General features: G+C 43.7%; 1 protein-coding gene across 4 annotated transcripts; it reads right to left on the minus strand.

The window, feature by feature from the left end:
- Positions 1-1,771: 1,771 nt before the first annotated feature.
- On the minus strand, positions 1,772-19,038 carry STARD6 (StAR related lipid transfer domain containing 6). 4 transcript variants are annotated; one of them, XM_060690233.2, is made up of 7 exons: positions 18,912-19,038; positions 17,062-17,155; positions 16,230-16,279; positions 9,398-9,524; positions 6,494-6,611; positions 3,277-3,370; positions 1,772-1,939 (listed from the first exon to the last, which is right to left on the minus strand). In XM_060690233.2, exons 2-7 carry the CDS (start codon positions 17,149-17,151, stop codon positions 1,783-1,785), a joined length of 636 nt encoding a protein of 211 aa, XP_060546216.1. In that variant the 5' UTR covers positions 17,152-17,155; positions 18,912-19,038; the 3' UTR covers positions 1,772-1,782. The 4 variants fall into 4 exon arrangements, with proteins under 4 accessions (XP_060546216.1, XP_034257442.1, XP_034257444.1 ...); XM_034401551.3 differs by having other exon boundaries at positions 18,922-19,030; XM_034401553.3 differs by having other exon boundaries at positions 9,398-9,463; positions 18,922-19,029.
- Positions 19,039-19,043: the final 5 nt, after the last annotated feature.

Genomic DNA, 19,043 nt, shown 5'->3' on the forward strand with positions numbered 1-19,043 from the left:
TAGATCAGTCTTCAGAAAGCCTAGATTTTATTCTCTGTGGTTTGGTTGATCAGTAAATCTGCTTTCAGCTGCATTTCAAGACCAGCAGCCAGGAAAGAGCAGAGTAGCTAGAAATATGAAATATGAATGGTGGACATGAGCAAATTAGAGAGAATCTAGTGATAAATAAGAAAAGGGGGAAGAAGAGACGTTTCCAACTGCCAATGCTAAGCTCTTGATTGCTTCCCCAGGTTAAAACATAGCCTTAGACATGGAAAAGGTGTCCATGTTTCTCACCTAAGTGGGAATTTGAATTCAAGGAAGGTATTTGGTTTTGGCTTTTCGTCCTGGGCACCTGAAACAGTAGAAACACGCAGCAAATCTGTTTCCTTTCTGTTCTAGTGTAGTGTAAAGCTTATCAGATCCTCATCTTCCATTTTATGCTGTTTTACCTTGAAGCAAGGAAAAATTTTAGTCGCATCTACTCCTATCTGGGATTTTTGGCTACCTGAAAAGCCACAGTGTCTTATGTGAATGCGGCGAACCTTTTTGGCACCGAGTGCCCAAACGGAACATGCATGCATGCACATATATGTGCGCCAGTGGTGAAATGTAAAATTTGTTACTACCGGTTCTGTGGACATGGCTTGGGGGGTGGGGGTGGTAATGTGACTGGGTGGGCGTGACCAACTTTTTTTTTTTTTTAACTTTTGAAAGCATTTTTTCTAATGCTTTGAAAAGCCTCTGCCAATCAGGCAACTCAGCTGGGATCGTTAGAGAGGCTTTTTAAAAAATACCTCTCTGTCAATCAGGGAATCGTCAGCTGGGATCGTCAGAGAAATGCCTCTCTGCTGATCAGGTAACTCAGCTGGGATCGTCAGAGACTTTTCAAAGCATTTTTTTTACCACCTCTTGGGCCAAGAGGTTGCAGAAAAAAATGCTTTGAAAAGCCTCTGACAATCCCAGCTGAGCCGCACGATCATCAGAGGCTTTTCTTTTTTACTTTTAAAAGCATTTTTTTGTCGGAAGAGGTTGCAGAAAAAAATGCTTTGAAAAGCCTCTGACAATCCCAGCTGAGCCGCGCGATCATCAGAGGCTTTTCTTTTTTACTTTTAAAAGCATTTTTTTGTCGGAAGAGGTTGCAGAAAAAAATGCTTTGAAAAGCCTCTGACAATCCCAGCTGAGCCGCGCGATCATCAGAGGCTTTTCTTTTTTACTTTTAAAAGCATTTTTTTGTCGGAAGAGGTTGTAGAAAAAATGCTTTTAAAAGTAAAAAAAAAAAAGCCTCTGATGATCGTGAGGCTCAGCTGGGCATGGGGGGGGGTGCAGGGATTTTTGCTACCGGTTCTCCAAACCACCCGCCGCCATCGCTACCGGAATGGGCGATCCGGTCCGAACCGGGAGCATTTCACCCCTGCTCCCCGCCATCTTGAGATTGGAAATGCCACAAACTGACAATCCCAAAGGTACTTTTTCAGGAGGCAACTGGACTTTCTTTTTCTTCTTTGAAGATGTTTCACTTCTCATCTCCTGAAAAAGCACCTTTGGGACAACCATGACCGGATGACTGAGAATCTCAATACAGATTTTTAGAAACTGACAATATCCTTTCCTCCAAACATGGAAGGAAGGGGCTGGGAAAGGGGGAAAAAATTCTATTTTGCATCCCTCCCCACCCCCACCCCCAATGTTGAGTGAAGTTCTCGACCCCAAAAAACCTTGCCTATCTCTTCTTGACATTAGACCAAACGTGGACCTGTTGTATATTGAAGACAAATTTCCTAGCACCCTCTGGCAGGGTTTTTATGTTATTGTTTCCCTTAACATCTTTAATCCACTCTTGCAATCGGTCACAAAGTTTAACAGGGTCATGGGCATAACAGAATTGATCACCGAAGGCGTTAGGAAGCCTCCCAAATCCACCTGGAGGATTATGGTAAGTCTGGTGTGTTCTGGGTTCCTGAAAGAGAAGAAGAATGGGGTTTATATCAGTAAGAGTTCTGAGGAACCTCCCTCCCCACCTTCTCTAAACCGAGGGTGGATCGATGGGTTTTAACCAGTGGTGAAATCCACATTTTTTTTTACTACCGGCCCTGTGGGCGTGGCTTGGTGGGCATGGCAGGGGAAGGATACTGCAAAATCCCCATTCCCTCTCCACTCCTGGGGGAAGGATATTGCAAAATCTCCATTCCCACCCCACTCGGGGGCCAGCCAGAAGTGGTATTTGCTGGTTCTCCAAACTACTCAAAATTTCCGTTACCAGTTCTCTCAACTGCTCAAAATTTCCACTACTGGTTCTCCAGAACCTGCTGGATTTCACCCCTGCCTCTGGACCAAAATAACTTTTGTGTGATGATTATCTAGTCTATAGCTCCTCCACCTGTTTCCCAAGGTCACTGACTTATGGACTTCAGCTCCAGAGGTGGGTTTCAGCAGGTTTTGACCAGTTCTGGAGAACCAGTAGCGGAAATTTTGAGTATTTTGAATAGTTCGGAGAACCGGTAACCGGATTTCACCCCTGGTTTTAACCTCTGCTAAGTGCAGGAATCCCTTTGACCTTTTCCTCCTTCTCTTCTCCAAAAAGGCGATGGATAGAGTCTGCTGGTTCCCTCCCTCCAAATTTCTCCTCCTAACCCAGAGGTGTCAAACTCAAGGCATCAGGGCGATGCTTAAATCCAGCCTGGGGTGCTGGCCTAGAAATATCAAAGGACTGGCCCATGGTGCCTCTGGTGGCTAAAATGGGCTGTGTGCACCCACCCACCTCATGCCTCATTTCCACCCTCCATGGCTGCCTGCAGTACTCTGCCGGCTGAAAACATGTCGAAAAACAGGCCGAAAACAGCCAGGAGAGTGCTGCAGGAGGCCATGGAGGGTGAAAAGGAGGCTCAGGGGGCCCGCGCACGGATCCCCCGTGCTCCATTTTGGCCAGTAGGGTGCTGCAGGAGGCATCAGTCCCATCCACCCCCCGGTGCTGCCCCCCCCCCCACTGGCCTGCGGAGAACTACAATGCTGATCCAGCCCTCGAAGAAATCCAGTTTGACACCCGTGACCTAACCCATCTGATCATAGTTTAATCTTGGCTTGCAGCACTCAGACTTTGGGTTTGCAAGTCTCTGCTTTCTCCAACAAATTTTTTAAAGATGAGTGTAGAAAAAGTTACATGCACACATTCAGGTAATAACATCAAGCCATCATCTGACACTTCTGGAAAATGAGTAGAGTCAGGCTTCCGGCTTTCAGGTTAAATGTTTCCCCAGGAATAAAACATTTTGCAATTCAGCAGCTCAAAATCCTTACTCTGGTAGTGGGAGACAGACATAGCCAGAAGAGAAAGTGGTGCCCCGAATATAAGCTGGAGTTGGAAGTAAATCGGGATGAACCACACTGATGGCTATAAGAAAGAACAAAGCAAACGTTGAAATCTTTTTAAACAGCCAAGCTGTCTGAATCTGAAAGCTGTCCAAATATGAAATCAGATTTTATTAAACCACAGATCATGCTGATCATTGAAGTAGAAGGAAAAGGGGTTTATGTATCCAAACATGGAGTTTGGGTAGCTTTTTTTTTGGCAGCCTGATACCATCAGTAACAGTAACACAGTTAGAAGGGACCTTGGAGGTCATCTAGTCCAACCCCCTGCTCACGCAGGAGACCTGTACTAGGGATTCGAACCGCCAAACTGGTGCCCTTTCTGATCGACAAGCTCAGCGTCTTAGCCACTGAGCCACCTAGCCAGGCTACATCAAGAAGTGTAGGTCTTTCTAAGCAAGCTTGCTAAGAAAAGGAGTATTGTTAGCCAGCACAATACACCTGCCTGGAATGGGATAACTCGCCACAGCCAACTTGCCACAGGACAACTCACTGTGGAACAATTCAAGTCAATCATTCAAAATAATGAAAAATAATTTTAATTTTTGTCATTCACCTTTTGTCCTTCCTTTGGCATCCTTTCTTTAATGATTCTATTCGACTATTTCTTCAGTATTAGTGTAACTCTTGCCCCAGGGCGAGTTGGACGCAATGAGTTATTACAGACGCCGCCTGACAGTCCCTCTGATAAACTCTGACGTAAAAGATTAGGGTGATGACCAGTGGTGAAATATAAAATTTGTTACTACCGGTTCTGTGGGCGTGGCTTGGTGGAGGGGTAATGTGACGGGGTGGGCGTGGCCAATTTTCTTTTTTTTACTTTTACTTTTAAAAGCATTTTTTCTACAACGGTTGTAAAAAAAATGCTTTTAAAAGGCTCTGACGATGCCAGCTGAGTTGCCTGATCATCAGAGGCTTTTGTTTTCTTTTAAAAGCAATTTAAGAAAAAAAAGCCTCTGACGATCAGGCAACTCAGCTGGGATCAGCCAAAGAAGTTGTAGAAAAAATGCTTTTAAAAGGCTCTGACAATCCCAGCTGAGCCGCGCAATCATCAGAGGCTTTTTTTTTCTTTTAAAAGCATTTTTTTCAGCCGAAGAAAAAACGCTTTTAAAAGTAAAAAAAAAAAAAAAAACCTCTGATGATCGCGTGGCTCAGCTGGGCATGGGGGGGGGCAGGGATTTTTGCTACCAGTTCTCCGAACCACCTGCCACCATCGCTACCAGATCGGGCGATCCGGTCCGAATCGGGAGCATTTCACCCCTGGTGATGACATGGTCTAAATCAGGGGTGTCCAACCTTGGCAACTTTAAGACTTGGCTGGCAGGGGAATTCTGGAAGTAGAAGTCTACAAGTCTTAAAGTTGCCAAGTTTGGACACCCCTGGTCTGTGATAGATGGAATCTTACACGCCAGGAGTCCTCAGAAAATATTTTCTGAATAAATGGAAGATTATTAAAACAATTTCACCATTCAGAATAGTGTTTCCCAACCTTAATATAACTTCAAGATGTGTGAACTTTAACTTCCAGAATTCTGGGAATTGAACTCCATATATCTTAAAGTTGCCAAGGTTGAAAAACACTGCTTTAGACTCTTGAAAGACTGGGAAAATGGAGCTGTTCCATAAGACGTAGGGTACCCAGCTTATCACTTAAAGCAGTGGTCACCAACTGGTGGTCCACGAGAAAATTTTGGTGGTCTGCAGAAAAATTATTTGCATTTTTTATATTGCACTAAATCAGGGATCCTCAAACTATGACCGGTGGGTTGGATACATGCAATGAACATTTATGTTGCTGCAGAGTGTCCCCCCTTCAGGGTCTTTTTGTGTGGGATGGAGGGAGGCAGAAATTCCAACTTGGGGTCTGCTTCAGCCTCCTGGTGCAAGGCCTTGGGCGAAGGCTGGAGAGAAGCACCACTGGTAGCGAAGAGCCAGAGGGCCTTGTTCCAGTGGGACTGCATTATGGCCTGGAACTGGCTGTCCATCTCAGCCCGCTGAGCCTCCAGGTGCTGGTCCCAGGCCTTGCACTACTGCAGGTCTTCCCTCTGCTTGGAAAGCCTATACTCGTAGTCCTCAGTGAGGTGCTTCTGCTGAGTCTCCTTCTCGGTCAGATCCAATTTGAACTGAGCCAGCTGTTTTGCCAATTCTTTCTCATGGTGGCTGCTTAGCTCCAACAACTGCTTCCTGTTGGGGCCCTAAGTAGGTGAGGAGTGGCTGGGAGAGGTGGGGCGAGTAGAGGCCGGTGAGATGCCCCTCGATGTGACATCAAGTTGGCCACACCCACCCAGTCACACGACCACTTAGCCATGCCCACCCAGCCAGTCATTAGGCAGATCGTATTAGTGGTCTGTGGGATTTAAAATTATGAAGCAAGTGGTCCCTGAGGTCCAAAAGGCTGGTGACCCCTGACTGAAAGCACCATCAATCTCACCAAAGTAATAAAAAAGCAGCAAAATTGGGGGACTTGCCACTCAAATCGTTATCAACTGCATTCCACTGGCAAGGCATAGAGATATGAGTTTGAAGGGACATTGTTTTACTGGGACAAAGGACAAAGGAATTAGTAGTTTGTCAGGTGCAAACAATCAGGACCAGGGGTGAAATGCTACCGGTTCGCACGAACCGGTAGTGATAAAAGCTATTGGTTTAGGCAAACTGGTAGTAAAAAAAAAAAGCTACCGGTTCATCTGAACCAGTATTTCCAACGTTCAGCTGTGCCGCGCAATTTAAATTCGCTAGAAAGCAGGAAATCCTGCTATCTAGCGAATCTAAATCACGTGGCACTGCGCAGGCAGCAAACTGGGGAGGATTCCACCACTGATCAGGACCAAACTATTTAAGTTGCAGTCAAAGAGTTTTATAGCTCAAGCTTATACTTAAGAATCTAGTGAACTACTGTTCAATGCTAAATTAGGGGTAGATAAGGGTCAACAGAATTCAAGAGAGAATTGACTTCAACCATTTGTGGGAACGTAACAATTCTAGGCGATGACTCACTTAACTCTGCCTCCCAGTTCTGCCTGTTCTTCTCCTACAGTCATTTAACTAATTGCAGAGATCTTTCTTTCTTGAATATTTGTGCCTGCGCACACACATTTATCCCTTAAACATAATTTTTATCTTCTCCCAGTAAACAATTACTTACAGTTTGTTGTCATTAAATTTCCATCATAGGTTTTTACGTGCAGCATATAGACAAAATCTCTCTGCGAAACCATTCCAAAGCCGTAACTGTGAGTAATACTGCGATAAATAAAGGTGTCCTATGATTTAATTTAAAAAAGTCCACAAATGAAAATGCTGCCTAGTGAATTAAAACAGGTAGGCTGTCAGCTTAGAAAAAAAAAGTGTAAATCAAATTGCAATTTTTTTAGCCTGAGATATTTTATTGCCAATTAGTGGACCTTACTTAAAAACTAGGTTTGTAAAGTTATGTTTTATGTATGAACTATCTGTGAGTGACTCTTCACTGCAATTCTTCACTGAGTAAATTAAGGCACTACATATAATTGACACAGAAGAAATATTCTTCATGTACCTATAAAGAATATGACCTCCTAGTAATTTATAAAGGACTTTACATTTCTGTTTGCCACTAATCACCCGTTCAACAAATTTGTTATGCAGAAGAAAAATGTTGCTTAATTATTCCAAACATTAAATAACCCTAAAGTAGAATAACTGGGCCCCAAAACTATGTTTTTATATATACCGTATTTTTCAGAGTATAAGACGCACCTTTTTCCCCCAAAAAAGAGGGTGAAAATCTGGGTGTGTCTATAATCCAAATGTAGCCACGCTCAAATGGAGATTTTACAGGCTGAAAGAAGCCTCTGAAAGAAGCTTCAGAAAAAAAACCTCCAAACAGAGCTTCAGAAAAAAAGCCTCTGAAAGGCTTTTATCTAAAATAATAAGGCAAGCAACAAAAGAAGAATCAGTAAAGGTTCTAAACAAACTATGCTAACAAATCTGGAGAATGAACAATAACCAACAGATTGGAAGAGATTAATCTATATACCAATACCGAAGAAAGGAGATTGAACAGAGTACAGATAGTCCTTCAGAATAAAAGCCTCTGAAAGAAGCTTCAGAAAAAAGGCCTCCAAACAGTGCTTCAGAAAAAAAGCCTTTTTTTCTGAGGCTCTGTTTCAGAGGCTTTCAGAGGCAGAAAAAAAAGTTTTTCTGAAGCGGAGTTTCAGAAGTTTCAGAGGCAGAAAAAAAAGCAAGGCACAGAGCTCACAACCAATGAATCTGTTGCTAAAATTCATCTCTGATTGGGGGTATTCCGGGAGGATCCACCCATCAATCAGTTTTTTTCTTATTTTCCTCCCCAAAAACTAAGATGCGTCTTATACTCTGAAAAATACGATAAAGGTTTCCATGATTGGTTGTAAGAACCTTTCTTGCATTTTTTTAGAAACAATTCTATCTTAAGATCAAGCTCATTGGTTATGTTCACACATGTCTAAGTTGATTATTGTATTAATCCATATTGACATGGGTATGTTCATTAAACACTAAAACATAAAGTAACAAATTATGAGAACAATTAACTAGTGGAACAATTTGCCTTCAGAAGTTGTAGGTGCTTCATTATTGGAAACTTTTAAGAAGAGATTAGATAACCATTTTTCTTGAATGGTATAGAACAGGGGTGTTAAACCAGTAGTGAAATTCAATTTTTTTTTTACTACCGGTTCTGTGGGCGTGGCTTTGTGGGCGTGGTATGGTTTGGTGGGCATGGCAGGGGAAGGATATTGCAAAATCCCCATTCCCTCCCCACTCCTGGGAGAAGGATATTGCAAAATCCCCATTCCCTCCCCACTCCTGGGGGAAGGATATTACAAAATCCCCATTCCCTCCCCACTCCGAGGGAAGGATATTGAAAAATCTCCATTCCCTCCCTACTCCTGGGGGAAGGATATTGAAAAATCTCCATTCCCACCCCACTCTGGGCCAGCCAGAGGTGGCATTTTCCAGTTCTTCGAACTATTCAAAATTTCCGCTACCATTTCTCCAGAACCTGTCAGAACCTGCTGGATTTCACCCCTAGGTCAAACTCACATCATCATGGCGGTGTCACATGACATATCGGGAGTTTCCCCCCCCCCTTTGTTAAACTGGGCGTGGGCAGCACATGATGCATCTGGCCCACAGGCCAGGAGTTTGACAGCCCTGGTACCGAGTCTCCTGCTTGAATAGGTGGTTGGACTAGAAGACGTCCTAAGTCCTTTCCAACTCTATTATTCTGTTTTCCGTCACTCCTTATACGAATAGGCAAATTTAAAATGTGTGAATTTCAACTCCCAGAATTCCCCAGCTAGAATGCTGGCTGAGAAATTCTGGAAATTGAAGTCGACATATCTAAAAAGTTGTCAGGGTTGGAAAACACTGCATTATACTCCCAAAATGGAGAAGGAGCCGGCTTTTCAGGATCATAGTGGTATGTCTACACAGATATTAGATTTAAACAGACTCTGCATATTGTGCGAATCTAGGCAAATTGTCTCTTTTCATATCTATAGAGATTCTCAGTCTTCCTGGTCATGGTTGTCCCAAAAGCGCTTTTTTCAAGAGAAAACTGGACTTTTTTGCTTTTTCTTTGAAGGTGTTTCGCTTCTGATCCAAGAAGCTTCTTCAGCTCTGACTGGATGGTGGGGAATGGAAGGATTTATATTTCTTGCAGACAGCTGGTCATTGTACACTCTTCTCCGCCCTACCTCGAAAGACTAATAGAGGCCAACCATTGAGTACCAGAAGGTTCGCTATCTATATCAGATGGGGAACTCCAGCCATTTTAGGACTTGTGGACTTCAACTCCCAGAATTCCTGAGCCATGCTGGCTCAGGAATTCTGGGAATTGAAGTCTACAAGTCATAGAAGCAATAGTTCCCCACCTCTAATTTATATCTTCAAATAACACCCCAAAGTCAGCTAACTGTTGTCGTGTGTTTCAGTTCCCCTAGAAACCGCTATCCGATGAAAAAAAAAAAGACATAATTTGCTAACTGCTAAATAGCAGCTGCTCTTCCTTATCTCACTGAATCACCTGGTCAATTATTTCTACAATTTGATACGACTGCAACGATTTGTCCCACTTGCTGCGATACTCAGGCTGGTAAACAAAAGGGAATAATTTGTGAGGGGGTATCTCCAGCGACACTTCAGTCCGGTATCTGGAAACAAAACATTTTGGGGGTTAATTGAACCGAGGATGATTGCCAATGCATCTCTGAGGAAAAGCCTTTCTAAATTCTCTAGGGATAAATTCGCCGTGGGGGAAGAAAGTGTTTTGGGGGGATTTTATATGCCCCTTTCAGGGGTGGGTTCTAATTTTTTTTACTACCGGTTCTGTGGGCGTGGCTTATTTTGTGGGTGTGGCTTGGAGGTCATGTGACTAGGTGGGCATGGCTAGCTGGTCAGAGTCATTTCTGGAAGGTCCTCGCACTTACGATCAGTCCTCGCACTTACGACCCGACTCATTTGTTTGCTTTTAACACTGATCAGCTGTAGGGCGGCCCTTTGAAGCCCCGCATCAAGAGTTTAAACAGTTTTTTTCCCTCTAGTCATCAGCTGGGACTCAGGAGGCAGCAATGGGGTGGGGGTGGGACCAAATAAAAGGTAAGAATAACGTGGGGGGGTGGGGGGGTGGGAGGGCGGAGAACCGGTTCGGTGACGTCATATCGTCACCGCCAGCGGCTCGACCGAACCGGACCGAACCGGGAGGAACCCACCACTGGCCCCTTTTGTTAAAGAGTGAGAATTGCTAAAGAGCTGAGAGCAGTGGTGGGCTGCTGCCAGTGACTTGTCGGTGGGCCTGCCCACCCGCCCAGGCGCTATGCTGTCCTATTTAGCTGTGTTTTTTTAAGCCGCGTGCAAGTCCGTGCGCAAGCAAAGTGCATGCGCAGAAGGCCGCATATGCTGAAATTTTCGGTGCTGGGGCGAATCGGTTGTTAATTCATGTGCCGCCCACCTCTGGTTGAGAGGCATATGCACTCAATAAATAAATGTATTATTTTGTGGTTGCTGGCACAGTCAGACAAATGCTTTAAACCAGCGATTTCAAACCTTTTTGGCTTTGTGGACTGGTGAGGGGGTTCCAATCAGGCCCACAGCCCCCGGGGGTTAGGGACTCCTGTTTTATACTGCATTTGGCATTTTTTTGTTCAACTATCAAGTCCTTCTCAAGGACCTGGGTTCTGTACTTGTTACCAAGAAGAAAAAAATGAGGGAAAAGAAGTTTTTGAGGGTGGAATCAGGGGTGGGTTCTAAATTTTTTTACTACCAGTTCTGTGGGTGTGGCTTGTTTTGTGGGCATGGCTTGATTGTCATGTGACAATTCTTTAGGATTTAGCAGAGGTACTGGTCTACCAGGCTTTTAACTGCTTGCAGAGCTGTACCGGTCTACCCATTTATTTTTGCAGGCACTGGTCTACTCATGTATTTTTGTAGGCACTGGTCTACCCATTTATTTTTGCAGGCACCAGTCTATCATTTGTTTTTTGGAGGCACCAGTCTACCACCAAACTGCCTTTTACTACTGATCAGCTGTAGGGCGGCCCTTTGAAGCCCCGCGGCAAGAGTTTAAACAGTTTTTTTCCTTATAGCCCATCAGCTGGGACTCAGGAGGCAGCAATAGATTGGGGGTGGGGCCAAATAAAAGGTAAGCATAACGGGGCGGGGCGGGGGGGCAGAACCGGTTCGGTGACGTCATATCGTCACCGCTACCGGCTCGGCGGAACCGGGCGGAACCGGGAGGAACCCACCACTGATTGGAATGAAAGAAGAACTCTCTTCTAACTCTAAACAGGATAAATGATGGAAAGCAGCTTTGTTATTTATTTTTTTTCTTCTTCCCACAACCAATCTTTTCTTTCCTGGACATCAAAAAGAAGGAAGCTAAATAGATCAGCTCCAAAATATTAGCCCTTACAGGTAGTCCTCGACTTACGACCACAATTGAGTCCCAAATTTCTGTTGCTAAGCAAGACAGTTCTAAAGTGAGTTTTTACGACCTTACTTGCCACAGCTGTTAAGTGAATCACTAGACTTGTAAAGCGAATCTGGCTGCCCTATTGGCTTTTTGCTTGTCAAGAGTCCACAAAAGGGGATCACGTGACCGCAGGACGCTGCACCCACCGAAGGGAAAGAAAACAGATCAATTTCCATTCATATTATGCACTACAGTAGCGGCCAAAATTGTGGAAACCTTTTGGAAAAAGTGTATTTTCTAAAACTAGCTAATAACACCACTTTTCTTGGAGTAGTACCGGGGTGAAATGCTCCCTGTTCGGACCGGATCACCCGATCCGGTAGCAATGTTGGTGGGTGGTTAGGAGAACCGGTAGCAAAAATTCCTGCCCCCCTAACCCCCACCCATGCCCAGCTGAGCCACGCGATCATCAGAGGCTTTTTTTTTTTACTTTTTTTTTTTTGCAATTTTTTTAAAAAATTTTTTAAACACACAAACAAACATACAATACATCTTTTCGAAACAGAGCATTGATCTGGTCATAATTTTGTTCAGCTTTTTGTTCCATTTTTAAACACAATTTTATATATTCTATTTTTGCCGTAACATTTATTTCTTAATCTTGGCTCACATATCTCAACTATTACCATCTTATAGTAAACTTATTCATATTAACATAAACAAAACAATTACCCTTCTATTAATCCACCGTAAAAAAAAAATTTTTTTCTTTTAAAAGCATTTTTTTTCTACAACCTCTTCGGCCGAAAAAATGCTTTTAAAAGTAAAAAAAAAAAGCCTCTGATGATCACGCAGCTCAGTTGGGATCGTCAGAGGTTTTTAAAAGCATTTTTGCTACGATCTCTTTGACCGAAGAGGTTGTAGAAAAAAATGCTTTTAAAAGTTTTAAAAAAAAAAAGTTGGCCACGCCCACCCAGTCACATTACCCCCCCACCAAGCCACGCCCACAGAACTGGTAGTAACAAATTTTACATTTCACCACTGAGTAGTACCATAAAATTATATATCAATGGAAAGATAATTTAATCAAGAATGTAATGCAATAACTTGTATGAAGGATTTACTATTACAATAGAACTTACAGTAGAAAGAAGAAAAGTGAAACATGTAGAAAAAACGAGATATACAAAAATGATCCCCACGTCAGTTAATCCTTAGTTGGGTAACCTTTAGCATGAATGACGGCCTTACAACGTCTTCCCATGGAGTGAACCAAGTCTTTTAGTTCTGCAGCTGTTATCATGTGAAACCAAGATTGAATGATGGCTTCTATTAACTGGGTTTTATTGCTGGCTCGCTTCTGACTAACAAGTTTCTTTAGTGGGCTCCATAGATTTTCAATGGGGTTAAGGTCTGGGCCATTCCCAGGCCATTCCAGCTGTGGAATATGATTATCTTGAAACTCCAAAAAAAAAAAAAAAGTGGTGTTATTAGTCATCAAACCTCAAAAATACACTTTTCCCAAAAGGTTTTCACAATTTTGGCCACTACTGTATAGGTCAGTGATGGCAAACTTTTTCGGCACTGAGTACCCAAACAGGAACGTTCGTGTATGTTCGTGCGATGGAGCACCAGAAACCCAAATGCCAGCTGGTTGGTGAGCGCATGCCTGTTTTTTGACTGTTTTTGGCCATTTTCTGGGCCATTTTTTGGGCTGTTTTCAGGCCAAAAAAGGCTCAGAAAACAGCCTAAAAAAACAGCTTGGAAAACGGCCACAAAACGGCCTGGGATTTTTTGCCATAGGTTCACCATCACGGGTATAGGTAATCCTTGATTTACAACCATTCATTCAGTGATGCACAAAGTTACGACGACACTGAAAAATGTGGCTTATGACCAGGGGTGAAATGCTCGGACCGGATCGCCTGATCTGGTAGCGATGGAGGCGGGTGGTTCGGAGAACCGGTAGCAAAAATCCCTGCCCACCCCCTCCATTGCTCAGCTGAGCCACGCAATCATCAGAGGCTTTTTAAAAAAAATTTAAAAGCATTTTTTCCACAACCTCCTTGCCAAAAAAATGCTTTTAAAAGTAAAAAAAAAAAGCCTCTGATGATCGCGCAGCTCAGCTGGGATCGTCAGAGGCTTTTAAAAGCATTTTTTCTACAACCTCTTTGGCCGAAGAGGTTATAGAAAAAATATTTTTAAAAGGAAAAAAAAGCCTCTGCCAATCGGGCAAGTCAGCTGGGATCGTCAGAGGCTTTAAAAGTATTTTTTTACACCCTCTTCAGCCGAAGAGGTTATAGAAAAAATGGTTTTAAAAGTTAAAAAAAAAAAAGTTGGCCACGCCCACTCAGTCATATTACCCCCACACACACCAAGCCACGCCCACAGAACCAGTAGTAACAAAATTTACATTTCACCACTGCTTATGAGTCTTTCGCACTTATAACCATTGCACTAGTCACGCGGTCGAAATTCAGACACTTGGCAACTGGATCTCATTTATGATGGTCTCAGTGTCCTGGGGTCATGGGATCCCCTTTTTTGCAACTTGCTGACTAGCGAAGTCAACGGGGAAGCCAGATTCACTTAATAACCATGATACTAACAATGGTAGCGATTCACTTAACAACTGTACAAAGAATAATAAAAAGTGGCAAAACTCAATTCGTACAATCGCCGGCCATCAACACACAAATCAACCAATAGGAAGGCATCACATAAATATGACTCATAGAATATCCAAAGCTCACCTTCTGGCGAGAGACAAATTCCCTGAGGATGGGCTCCAGCACGAGTCTGAAAGCTCGGAAGATTAAACCTCTGGTCCCGAGTGACTGACCCAGATTGGGTCTTGCAATATTAATAACTGTCCCAAATGTGCTTTTTCAGGAGGCAACTGGACTCTCTTATTTTTTTTTCTTTGAAGATGTTTCGCTTCTCATCTAAGAAGCTTCTTCAGTTCTGACTGGACGGTGGGGAATGGAAGGATTTATACTCCTTGCAGACAGCTGGTCATTTGCATCCTTTTAGAGAGTCATTGAGGCCACTTGGAGGTTTATCTGTGTCCTCAGGGTCACCTGAGTCGTGCAAATGGGCGTGGAGCCTTCTTGGCTGCAGGATGTCTACTGCCCTGTGTCTGTTCTGCCCCAGCTACGGACCCCAAAGAACGCAGCACACACAAAGTCTATACAAAGCTTATTTTACTCAAATAACGCAGTCTTTTTCAAACAAAGGCTGTTAATAAACTTTCTTAACAGCCTACAAGAATCCTAAGATAAGGTAATCACAGTCTTACTATAGTTGGCAGAAAGCCCAGAAGCTATAGTTGTTCCCTACAGCTTGCTTCAATCGGCATTCCTCCTTAAATAGGCTAAGGTGGTGGCCAATTAGCTCCAAGCCTTACTCTCGAGGAGACCTCCTACTAAGGAACCACTCCTGCCTTTTGGCAGCTCTGCATGCCCCTGCATTGAGAAGAGGCTCCTCCTCTTCGTCCTCTTCACTTAAAGGAGCTTCTGGAGGTTCTGAAGGCCCTGGCTGAATCCCTGCCTCTGGCACCACATCTTCTCCAGCCTCCTCACTGTCCGACTCGAGCGCCAGCTGCACAGGCTGCTGGCGCAGCACCACACCAGCCTCCTCGCTGTTGGAATCAGCTACAATCTGCACAGGCCGCTGACGGGCCACAACAGTGTCCCTTCACTGTTGGGAGATAGGTGCAAGGTTATTGGGGATGAGTCTGTGTTGTCTGCATCTCAAACTGAAGAGCAAATGGTTCCTATAGTCTGCAGTTTTTCTGGAAATCCGTTCAATCTCGCCCGTACCATTCGAAGGGTATTCATCTGAAAGTGCATAGCTAAAAGTCTATGGAGATTCTCAGTCATCCAGATCATGCTTGTCCCAAAGGTGTTTTTTCAGGAGGCACCTGAAAAAGCATCTTTGGGATAACCATGACCTGGATGACTGAGAATCTCCATAGATCATTAAGAACTGTCTTGCTTAGCAACAGAAATCTGGGGCTCAATTATGGTCGTAAATCAAGGACTACCTGTACTTAGTTTCATGAGATAGTTGACTCCTCAGCTGACGAAGATGTCAAACCACGGCCCCTCCCTTTGATTCATACAAGCAGTATCCTATTAAAAGGTAGAGGTTCCCTTCGCACATACGTGCTAGTCGTTCCAGACTCTAGGGGGCGGTGCTCATCTCCATTTCAAAGCCGAAGAGCCAGTGCTGTCCAAAGACGTCTCCGTGGTCATGTGGCCGGCATGACTAAATGCCAAAGGCACACGGAACGCTGTTACCTTCCCACCAAAGGTGGTCCCTATTTTTCTACTTGCATTTTTTACGTGCTTTCGAACTGCTAGGTTGGCAGAAACTGGGACAAGTAACGAGAGCTCACCAGTGGTGGGTTTCAAAAATTTTTACTATTGGTTCTGTGGGTGTGGCTTGTTGGGCGTGGCATGGCTTGGTGGGCATGGCAGGGAAAGGATACTGTAAAATCTCCATTCCCACCTTACTCCAGGGGAAGGATACTGTAAAATCCCTATTTCCTCCTGATCAGCTGGGACTCGGGAGGCAGAGAATAGATTGGGGCAGGGCCAGTCAGAGGTGGTATTTACTGGTTCTCCGAACTTCTCAAAATTTCCGCTACCAGTTCTCCAGAACTGGTCAGAACCTGCTGAAACCCACTTCTGGAGCTCACCCCATTACGCGGCACTAGGGATTCGAACCACTGAACTGCCGACCTTTCAATCGACAAGCTCAGCATCTTAGCCACTGAGCCACCGTGTCCCGTAGTATCCTATTCCACTATGTCTAATTGTGAAGGCAGCCTTCTTTAGCTGTTCTCAGAATAGAAAAGCCTCTTTCAAAGCATGCTGCTTGTGAATGCTGCTTTTCACAGTTCTGGTAGGTAACCAAATGCCCTGAAAGCAAAAGTGATACTTACAGGAATCCTGGAAATTCTGTTGAAGGTTTGGCCAAGACATCCATATGTTTCTCAAATAGAGAAGGAAAGCGAACAGGAATTAACCATTCTGTCTTTCTGCAATATCCATATAATTTTAACTGCATAAAGTATTGTTTCATTCCTATTAGCAAGACAATGTACTCTGCAAGGAAACTTATTCCTAAATAAATACATGTGCTGAATGAAAGGAATCAGTGGCATTTCAAAAACTCCGGGTGCCTCTTATTTTAATTGCCCGTTTGGCCCAAATAATTCATTGAACAACACTTTCTGTATTTTTTTTTTATAAGTAACCATCTCCTGCCTAGGAGTGTCTATGAAGATTCTCAGTCATCCAGGTCAGGGATGAGTTTCACTTACCTTTGCTACAGGTTTGCTCACGCGCACGAGCAAATTTGATGTCATCCAGGTGGGCGGGTGGAGCCTCCCGCCATCGCTGCTACTGATTCACCTGAACCAGGGCGAACCAGTAGCAACCCACCACTGATCGACGTTATGGTTGTCCCAAAGGTGCTTTTTCAAAAAGCTACTGGACTTTGTTTTTCCTTGAAGACATTTCGCTTCTCGTCCCAGAAGCTTCTTCAGTTCTGGAGAACTGAAGAAACCGAAAAAACTTCTTGGAGAACCGAAGAAGCTACTTGGAGGAGAAGCGAAACGTCTTCAAGGAAAAACAAAGCCCAGTTGCCTTTTGAAAAAAAGGACCTGTGGGACATCCTGCCTAAGAGGGTATCTCGGTGCTCTTAACTTTTTTTTATTATTATTTGCAAGGGACAATTAGTTCAAATAAGACAAACAGAGATCATTTTCTTACCGTAGATTTTACCACTTTCCATCCTTCTGTATCTTGGAGATAGAAAAGAACTTTTGCGGAGACCTCTTCAGCTGTTTTCTTATAATCCATCTAACTGGGAAGTTATGAAAGCAATGCGTGTATCAATGGCATGGGATATCCCAGCAGCAGCACAGAAAAATAGGACATTTTCTCGCCAGTTTTTCCTTCAAAGGACTTCTATTCAAAGTTTTTAAGCAAGGGTGCAATAGCGCACGTGCACACACACACACAATAGCACCCACACCCACTCATTAAACCGGGGCAGGCTTCTTCAACTTGATGCCCTCTAGAGCAGAGGTCTCCAACCTTGGCAACTTTAAGACTTGTGGACTTCAATTCCCGGAGTTGTAATCTCAACATAGCTGAAGTGTGCCAGTTTGAACACTATTGTGAATTCACCCCAAAACCACTTCCTAATATTCTTTCACCATTTCCACCCGATTGTGTCCTACTTTCAGGAAATGCTTGTAATACAAGCTACTTCAAATCTCTGTTGGCTTTATAATCCCTAAATATCTTTGTGAATCAAGCTGTAATAATCCCTTTAAAAAGTTAGTTCCCTCCCGAGTCTTACATTATATTGTTTTCTTGACTGAAGCATGAAGTGGTTTGCTACAGACTTCTCTTTGATCATCTGGTCCACTGTCCGGGGATTTTCTTAAACCCCACTTTGATTTTTTTTTTTTAAAGCAGTGCATAGAAATACTTGAGTAGGATCAGAATGGATGGGAGACCACTAGGAAGACCTCAGACTCTAAGGATATCCGAGAACAGGGAAAGGTTTTTTCCCTGACAAACTGCCATCAAATGTCAGTCATCCAGGTCATGGTTGTCCCAAAGGTGCTATTTCAAGAGGCAACTGGGACTTTCCAGTTTTTCTTTGAATTTATTTATTTTATTTATTTATTTTTTAATTAATTTTTATATGCCGCCCTTCTCCGGAGATTCAGGGCGGCTTACAATGCGTTAAGCAATAGCCTTCATACTTTTGTATATTTTATACAAAGTCAGCTTATTGCCCCCACAAACCGGGTCCTCATTTTACCCACCTTAGAAAGGATGGAAGGCTGAGTCGACCTTGAGCCTGGTGAGAATTGAACTCGCAGTAATTGCAGGCAGCTGGATGTTAAATGCTGCCTTAGTAGGAGGCATTAGCCTCCTACGCCACTCAGGCTCCTCCTTTGAAGATGTTTCGCTTCTCTTTTTTTTAAAAAAAATATACTTTTATTAGTTTATAATATAACATAGAAAGAGAATACAAAAGCAAATATTAGGGAAATTAGGGAGGGGAAAAGGGGAAAGTGAATAGTGGGGGAAAGAAAGGGAAAAGAAAAACAAAAGGCATTGACTTCCGACTCCTTTGGTGCAGTTGAATAAGGCATTAAGATCAACTTTTTTCATAATAATAGAAAATAGCCATTTCTGTCACAACAAAGAAGACGTTTTTGACTGGACGGTGGGGGAATGGAAGGATTTATATATTCCTTGCAGACAGCTGGTCCTGTCAGAGCTGAAGAAGCTTCTTGGATGAGAAGCGAAACGTCTTCAAAGAAAAACCAGAAAGTGCGGTTGCCTCTTTGAAAAAAAGCACCTTTGGGACTGCCATCCAATGGTTTTTCCAGGACAAACTGCCATCAAACCGTGTTGGCAATTTTATTTCTTTGAAAGAAGTGCCAATTGTCTTGTGCGAGTTTCCTGACGCTGCTGCTGCTGCTGCTGCCTTCCAGATGTGCCGGGATCCCCCTCTTGGCTTGGACAAAAGGGACCGAACCGAAGGCATTAAAAGTCCCATTAAAAGATATAATAACCACCATGGTGCCTAATGGTACCTGTCCTCACCTCCGGGCATCTCTCGCCGCCTTCGCCTCCCCGGCTGCCAGCTGTAACTGCGAAATCCCAGCAGTAGAGGGCGGTGTGGCTGGCCGGCATTGTGATGCCTTCGGCCCCGAGGCCTGCTGGGA

This window comes from Pantherophis guttatus, chromosome 2 (assembly GCF_059756535.1).
Source record: "Pantherophis guttatus breed Tessera chromosome 2, ASM5975653v1, whole genome shotgun sequence".
In the NCBI taxonomy this organism is placed as follows: domain Eukaryota; kingdom Metazoa; phylum Chordata; class Lepidosauria; order Squamata; family Colubridae; genus Pantherophis; species Pantherophis guttatus.